The 8,409-nt window shown below is 48.5% G+C and overlaps 1 protein-coding gene across 4 annotated transcripts; it reads left to right on the plus strand.

Annotated features, from left to right (window-relative positions):
• Positions 1 to 682: 682 nt before the first annotated feature.
• Positions 683 to 7,039, plus strand: TMEM74 (transmembrane protein 74). Of its 4 annotated transcripts, none has more exons than XM_027692506.1 (2): positions 683 to 699; positions 1,779 to 7,039. In XM_027692506.1, the coding sequence occupies exon 2, from the start codon at positions 1,937 to 1,939 to the stop codon at positions 2,876 to 2,878; it is 942 nt and encodes a 313-aa protein (XP_027548307.1). In that variant the 5' UTR covers positions 683 to 699; positions 1,779 to 1,936; the 3' UTR covers positions 2,879 to 7,039. The 4 variants fall into 4 exon arrangements, with proteins under 4 accessions (XP_027548307.1, XP_027548305.1, XP_027548304.1 ...); XM_027692504.1 differs by lacking the exon at positions 683 to 699 and adding an exon at positions 847 to 1,028; XM_027692503.1 differs by lacking the exon at positions 683 to 699 and adding an exon at positions 847 to 1,019.
• Positions 7,040 to 8,409: the final 1,370 nt, after the last annotated feature.

The raw sequence follows: 8,409 nt of genomic DNA on the forward strand, positions 1-8,409 counted from the left end.
AAAAAGAACTACCAAGAAAGGTCACTGAAGGTTTGTACCAACTGCTCATTCATTTTATTATGTATTTCTTGGCAACAGTCTTTTTATTTTTTAATCGTCATTTGTGCCGGTCAGGGAAGTATGTGGAGTCTGCCAAAATGGAGTGAGCTTCTGCGATCTTCCAGTAAGTCTTGCAGCAGCGAGTAGTATGCTTCTTGAAGTCTCAGGTCCGGGAATGCTGCGACCATTTGAGAATCCGATTTTATCACTTATCATTTGAGAATCTGATTTTTATCTTTCCCTGGAGTAAGGCGCGAGCTCCCTTGACCATGGAAAACAAGTCTGGCCGATGCCCGAGCTAGTCACACGCACAAGGCTCGCGGCACTGAAGCTCGTCTCCAGGCATGTGCCGGGAACCGGGCGCTCGGAGGGGACAGTGTGGTGACTGGAACGCCGGCAGCGTGTCCCTGCAGGGAGATGCCGAGCGCCCCGAGGGCCGCGGGGCGGGCGCGGCTCCGTGCGCTGCTCCGAGCGCTACCGCATCGGCGCGGCCGCCACCGCCCAAGGACTACAGCTCCCGGCGTGCCGCAGAGAGCCCGCCCGCCCCGCCGCTGCCCGGCTGGGCTGGGCCGGGCCGGGCCGGGCGCCGCCGCCCGGGGGAGCCCCGCGGCGCTGGGCGTAGCGGGGGCGGGTGCCAGGGGTGGCGGAGGCGGGCGGGAGGTAGGTGTCGGTGTGTTTCGGTGTGTTTCGGTGTGTCTGTGTGTGTCTGTGTCTGTGTCTGTGTGTGCCGGGCAGGTGAGAGCCCCGCTGGGAGGAGGAGGAGGAGGAGGAGCACGGGGAGGAGGAGGAGAAGAAGGCGGCGTGCTCCTGCCTGCCGGGCAGTGCGTGTGTGCCTGTGTACCCTCGGTACCGCTCGGGTCACTCGGTGGCGGGTGGATCCCCCTACTCCCCGCGCCGGCGGGCATCGCTTTTCCCAGCGTGGCCGGTTCTCGCTGAGGTCCCGAGAAGAACGTGAGTGAACAGCGGCTGTGAGCGATCACGTATGTGCTGTAGGCGCACATGTGTTTCCTAGGCATGCAACACATCCGTCGGGCTGCAGACTGCGCCCCGTGACACCGGGCGGCCTCGAGGGGGATGGGGCGCAGGCGAAGGGGGTAATAACGAATTAATTGCAGATGAGAAGTAATATCCGTCTTTGAGTCATCAGTCCTTGAGGCATAATTTCATTCCAAAAGCTCTTAATCGAATGGGAGATCTGCTATAGGAAAGCACTGCTTTTCCCATAGGATTATCAGATTTCTACTGGAGAATACAGATCCTGGATTATTGAGCTACATGGGATTTGCATGTTTCTCTCTAATTAGTCTGTGAATCTGATTGTAAAATTCTCTTTTTGGAAGGGGGTGGGGAAGTTACTTGCTTCTAAAACAACAGACGTCTCTTTTCTCTGACATTTTACACAGTTTTTCTGATTATCCTGTGCTCTGTAGATGACTTATTGCCTTAATGGGATAATGGTGTCAAAGGTTGATTAGACTCCCTAATAGATTTTGGATCAGCAAGAGGATTGCAATTTTAAGTGCGTGGTTAAAACAATCATTGTTTGTCGTCTCCCCTTGATCAGTTGAGAGGAAGGCTGATGTATTACATTTGCGTTATCTGCTCCTTGGTTTATTAATGTATCATCGTGAGGTTGTCGGGGTTGGTTTCGTTGTTGTTGGGTTTTTTCCCCTCTGTTATTTCATTTGCAGACCAAAAAGAAATGAATGTCACAGAGGATTTGTTTAATCATTTAACAGCTGACACAAGCCATGTCCCTAACAAAACGCTGGTGAAAGAGTAGAAGATTTCTGGGATACAGCAGCTCCAGTATCGGGAAGCCGCTTCTGCAGGTCAGGGGCAGCACTTGCTGGAGGATGAAGTAGCCCAGGAGTCAGGGCTCGCCGGGACGAGGTTGATGGCTTGCATGGAGCTTCTCTACCTGGCCAAGGAGAGCAGACAGGTGCCCCTGGGCACCACTACCAGCTGGAGCCTGCCCTCCCCTCCCTACGAGCAGCAGCAGCATGAGGGGGGTGAGGTGGACCCCAGAGCAGCCCTCCACTGTGAAAGGCATTGCAAGCCCTTGCAGATGGGCCCTGTGGCTGAGCCCCCCCTGGCACCTCAGCCCTCACCCCTGGACACCTCACCCCAGGAGCACCTTGCACCCTCCAGCAGTTCCCAGCCCTGCCACCCACCCGAGTGCTCGCCCAGGGAGGAGGACAGAGGGAAGAAGAAAGCCTGCTGCTGTGCCCAGGAACTCGAGACGTCATTCACCTATGTGGATGAAAATGTAAATCTGGAGCATGCAAGAAGTCCCTCCAGTCCTACAGGTGGACATTGCCAGGATGCCCTTCTGCAGCAGCATTCCTGCAGGGAGCTGCCACCTGAATGGGTGCATGATTCTCCTTCCCTGGTCTCCGAGGAGAACGATGCTGCCTCGGAGGCGGCGGCCGGGAAATCCGTTGACTATGGGTTCATTAGTGCCATTTTGTTCCTGGTTAGTGGCATTTTGCTGGTGATAATTTCCTACGTGGTACCCAGAGATGTGACTGTGGATCCCAACACTGTGGCTGCCCGGGAGATGGAGAGGCTGGAGAACGAGAGTGCCAGGATTGGTGCTCATTTGGACCGCTGTGTTATCGCTGGGCTGTGTCTCTTAACCCTGGGGGGCGTGGTGCTCTCCAGCCTGTTGATGATGTCCATGTGGAAAGGGGAGCTGTACCGGAGGAGCAGGTTTGCATCCTCCAAGGAGTCTGCAAAGCTGTATGGATCTTTCAATTTCAGAATGAAGTCAGGAGCAAACGATAATATGCTCGAGCTGTCATTAGTTGAGGAAGATGTGCTTGCCATAGATAATTAGCGTAGTCATGATTTTTAAGGCAGCATTTCTGCGGGAAAATAAGTTTCATTAAAGAAAGCAGATGCAGCTAAAGATAGCTGGTGATGCAGTTTGTTTGTCTGACAAGAATGGTTTTATCTTAAGCTCTATAATCAAATGTTTGCAATATATGAGCACTTGTAAAGAGGAAATGTGTCAGAGGAAATGCAAATGATACAAAATAATGAAAACCACTGAATAAAAAAAAAATGTGATGAGTAGGTCCTAATATAAAACATTCCACTGGTGTCTTGCCTATATAATTTTCTTATTTCTCCATATAGAACAGGAATGACCTTGACACTTTAGAAGCCGTTAATTATTGTGCCTGCAGGATTATTAACAGTCTACTTTATAGAATGTTAAGAAGCAGGACCAATAATCAAATAGCAGGGGTAATATTTCATTAAAGAGATTCTTTTTTATTCTTTAATTTTCAGCTGATCCCTTTTCTATTGAGGGAAGAAAGAACACCACTTGGTCATGACTTGCCACAACCCTGCCATATTTTCAAACAATTGTACAATTAGTGATGATTATTTAAAATATAAAATAAGAGGCAAAGGGCAGGAAACCATATGGCTCATGGTATTGGTAGGAGACAAAAGGTGCTTTCAGCTTGAGGTCAGTGGCTCCATTTCATTTCAGATTAGCAATGATTGATAGTCGTTAACTTCTGATAGCTATAGTGACCCGTATAAAAGAAGTTTATTTCCTGGTGGACAGATGTCTTTGTATGAAAACTGCCATAACTTGAATTAACAGAGCTCTTGTCTGGAGTCTCAAAAGACCCAAAGAGTAAAAAAGCATGGGGATGCTGAGACTGATTCTCCTTCAGTACAGATGCCAGAAGAAATTCAAGCTCAGCTGCAGGGCTTTGCTTATACTGGGGCTGTCTGCATCTTATTAATCCTTTCTGAAACTTCAGTTTTATGTCGCTAGGCTGTTGGCTTTCTTATAACCAGCAAGGAAAGGTCAGGAAGGAGCTATCTGAGGCTCGTTCAATAAAACCCAATTTATTTGTAAAAAATAAATCACCAGGAAGTACAAAGGTTAAGTATCAGACAGTTTACTGGCTGACATGAGACTCACTTAACATAGATGATCAAGGGTACATATTACTTTAATCACAGTTCTGTGGCACCATAGCAAAAAACCTGTACCACTGATGCTATTTCATCAGCAGATTCTGTGGAACATTGAAGGTGTGTTCTTGCAGTGTCGAGAAAACCAACAAAAATTGGTCTATGCACCACTGTCACTTCTTACTGAACAGTGCTTAATATATATATGTCCTCCTAACGTGTCTGTCATTATATATGTATGTATCCCTGACAAAACCAAACATGAGTGAAGAGCTCTGTCTGTACAGTCTCTGCAGAGTCTTAGTAGAAGCATGTGATTCACTGTCACAGCCTTCTCAGTCATGAGTTAGGTTTCAAATATCAGGAGTATTAAATATTTTTTCAATTATACTTTTTTCCCCACTGTGACATACAAGAGAAGAGTTCTCTTGGGAAAGGGTGAGAAGATTTCCTTTGTGCTCGCTTTACCCAGGAATATGTGGCAGCACAAAGTTCAGAATAAGAAGTGGATGGTGGAAATGTGGGTTCTTCACTCAGAGACTGAACGCTGTTTTGCCACCTGGTTGCTCATTCCCTGTTTTCTGGCTGTTTCTGTCAGAAGACGAGTGCAGCACCCAAGTCTGGCACTCAGCCAGTTCAGTTCCTTGTGCTTGCTGGCCTTTGACTGAGGACTCAAGGACCTGTACTGCTCCAGATTCATGCCTTTGGTTGCTGTAAATAGCAGAGTGTGGTACCCAGGCTTTACCACTGGCCCTGCAAAAGAGATGCTGCTTCAGATATTATCTGCTCTAAACGATGCTTTTGTTCAGTGTCACTGGGTAATTAAGGGAGCTGCCTTATTAGGAGATGCTGCTGCCTAGTAGATGATTTTCCCAGTTTATGTCATGATACACGGCGTGTTCACAGGCAGTAACTCAGCAGTGACCAGCATGTCCACAGTTGTCTTTGGAGACCTTACATCCCTCTGGGTATGTCATCAGGGATTCAGGATTGAATCTCTAGAGTAGATACCTGGAATATCTTTCAGATGTAAGAAGAAGCCTTCATCTTGTGATCAGTGAGAGCGAGGAAGGAAATAGCCTAGGAAGCAGGACGCAGAGGAGGAGGGTTCCTCCTTAGCTGGCCTTTGCCTGCTGGTGGGTATGTGGACGCTGCCTGCAGGGCTTGACACGTCTTGAGGTGGGGTGTTGGGGACACCACTGCTTCTCATCCTGGCCTGAGGATGGGAAGGGATTGGCCATGGCCTCCACAGACCCAGGGAAAGCCTTGTGAAGCGAGAGGGCAAATGGTGCTGAGCTGGAGTGAGCAAGACAGTGGGGGGCAGTAGATGGATGTCATGGGGGATGAAAACCCTTTCACCTGCCTGGGACTCTAATGGGAATCACTGTTCTCACCTGCAGGACAGAAGCTCTAAAACTGAGGCTGGTGGTTTTGAGAGCTATTATTTTTATTTTTTAATGATACATATGTATGAAGTTGGAGTACATTCCATTACTGCAGAAAGATGACAGCTAAAGCTGTACGGATCACAGATTTCTTGTAGGAACCATGGCATGCCTTAATGCTGATTATTAGCACTAGAAAAAGGAACTCTCCCCCAATTGTCAGTATGTTATTATCAAGAGAGAAGTTTTCTGACACTTTGTAAAATGCCTGTCACAGATCATGAGCCTGCAATACTTTAATGAACCCTGAAATTTTCTCTGAGCATTTTAAGGAAACCTTAGTCAACCTAATAATCTAAATATACTCTGCAGGAGTGTGAGGAGTAAGAAAATTCAAACAACAGGACTAACAGAGTTTCTTCACTTTGGTGTTACTGTGTACTAAGAAAGAGGTGAAGGAAGGCCTTCAGAGTGCAGGAATTTAGCAGATAAAAACTCTCAGGACATTCCTCTGATCACCTTTACAAATTACAGCATGGTGTGAGTTGGTAGTGCGATATAAAACCTCTGGACTCTCAGGTTCTCGTGCTGTGTGGTGCGACAGAAACCAAAGCACTTGCTCTCTGATGGCTGATGGTGGAAAATGAATGTATGAGCCCACTGGCCAATGGACAAGCCTTCACCTCACACGAGGCCATACCAAAGGCAAGACCATACCAAGGGACACTGATTGCCTTCTTGTGCACCCTTACAACTTGATTTCCCCTGCTCAAAATTTAAACGTTTTAAGGATACAGATGTGGGAAGAATTGTTGGTGCTTTTTCATTGCCTGAGCTAAAGCTGTCACAGGGATCACTGGAGAGCTTTCTTCTTTGGGGGTCTAAATTTTGGCATATACCAACTGGGTTTTAGGTGCCCTCTGAACTATCAGGATTCCAAGTACAGATTTCTGAGTACCACAGAAATGCATTAGGATTTATGCCCTTAGTCAGTTCATTTCTGACCAACCCTAACTGCCAGATGTGACACTTTCCAGTTTTCTACCTCATGACATGTCTGCAGGCTGGGCTCTGCCCTGGCCTCTGCCTTCCCACCAGAGGGGCCCCGGAGGTGCCTGTGCTGCAGGGAGGGAGGCAGCCAGCATCTGGCTCCCTGCTGCTCAAACAGCTCCCCGGTGACCCGTGTTCTCAGTTCCCTTTTCTTGATCAGACACGTGTGGCCGAGGCTGGCAGTTTGGGAGCTGCATGGCATCTGCTGGGGATGGATATTCATTGGAATGGAGGCCTGTTGCCATGCGATTCCCAGCCCCCAGGCCACGGGTTCCCTTCACGGCTCCCGGGCACAGCCAACCTCACGTGCTCCTTGCCAGCCTGAACCCAGCCCCATGGCAGAAATGTCCAAGACTCTCTCCTAGGAAGCTATGCTGGGTTGCTGCTGTTTTTTTATGTGTTTACAGTTTTTTAGTCTTTGTAATCCTTTTAAAAATCTGTCTGCGATGAATATAAAGTTTACTGACTAGGAAAGCAACTGATTCAATCTTGTAAAGCTCCTTTTTGATCCACAGCAGGGCGAAACGTCACAGTCCATCGTGAGCTGTTCAATAGTGCATTTGATGCCTTATTACAATCGCAGACGTATTCTGTACAGAGTGAAAAATAAAAGTCTGTGAAGCCGAGCACTGTTGTCCTGGGCCTCTTTGCTCCTTGCTGGTTCCAGTGTTTGGCTCTTGCCCTCGGTGCCGCAGGCACAGCCCCTAGTCCTCATCTGGGAGCCCATGTAGGCAGCAGGGCCGCCCTGGATCGGCCTTTTCCCAGCTCACACCTCCATCGTGTCCCTGCTGCGCTTGTGTCCCACTCAACTCCATACAACCAGAACAAAAAAAGAGAAAAGGAGGGTGGGAGGAGCCAGGGCTGCTGTGTGAGCAGGCAGCTGGGGAGGTGCTGTGGCAGCAGGTGGGTGTTGAGCCCCTGTTCACCATCATCACAAGCGTGACCACTTCAGTACCACGTCCTCACCTTGGCCCTGCTTGGCTATGGCCAGGGCAGGAGGGCAGATGGTGCCAGGCCCAGCACCAGCCATGGTGATGATGGGCAGGCATAGGGTCCCCAGAAAGCACTGGAGGTGATGGAGGATGCAGGGAGAGCAGGAGCTGTGTTTCCAGGAGGTCTGTGGGCCGGCTTCACCTCCTGCCTCAAGAAGAGCTGTGCCAGAGGGGTCAGCGATGGGAGGATGATGGTGCAGGGCCAGCAGCGACCAGCACCAGCAGCTGAGCAGGATTTCCAGGGAGCTGCAGTTTGCTCCTGGCTGGCTTTTTTTGTTCCTCTCAGATCTCCAGTGTACGTCAGTTAAGCACCTTAACTGCCTTTGACAACCTCTACTCCCTCCCAAATGCGATATGAAGGTGTGCCATGCAGGTTATGGTCTCTTCATTCCAGTGTGACAGGATCAGACCCTTCTCTGCCACTGTCATGTGAATCACCATGTGGGTGGGAGCGCTGTGGTGGGTGTGGATCCAGGCTGGAGCCAGGACTGTCCGTTCTTATTACCTGTTTCCACAGGACTGAGTACAACAGGGCCTCAGTTAACAATGAATTGCTCTTACCTCTACAGCAGTAATAGATGTGTCCCAGAGGTGGCCAAATTGGCTGCAGTGACTGCACTGGTGCCAAATGCAGCCTATGGTGTGCAACTGATGGTTAGCAAGAGGTTAAGAGAGTAGATGTATTTATAGATATGAAAATCCATCAGCTTAAAGATCTGGGAGGCTTTGTAACTGAAAGCAAATATACAAAATAATTTTTACTCTTTTTAAAGAATTCTTCTTAATCATATCTTTTTATGCTTATGAGTCCTGGCAAGGTCGAGAGTCCTGTAGACTGCAGGGAGGTAAGACTACTCTGATTTTCTTATCAGTTTAAATTGAATTGTGGCTGTTATAAATTTGCATAAAACCAAACAATACAAGAACTCTTATTTGAAATGTACCTGGTTAATATTTGTGCAAATGTAAATGCAATGTCCACTGTAGAAACTGAGCCAAAA

The sequence above is a fragment of the Neopelma chrysocephalum genome, unplaced genomic scaffold (genome assembly GCF_003984885.1).
Source record: "Neopelma chrysocephalum unplaced genomic scaffold, ASM398488v2 Primary Assembly neopelma1_86, whole genome shotgun sequence".
Classification (NCBI taxonomy): Eukaryota; Metazoa; Chordata; class Aves; order Passeriformes; family Pipridae; genus Neopelma; species Neopelma chrysocephalum.

Coding starts and splice junctions, on each gene's coding strand:
- TMEM74 (XM_027692506.1), top strand. CDS start 1,937: ATGGCTTGCATGGAGCTTCTCTACCTGGCCAAGGAGAGCAGACAGGTG.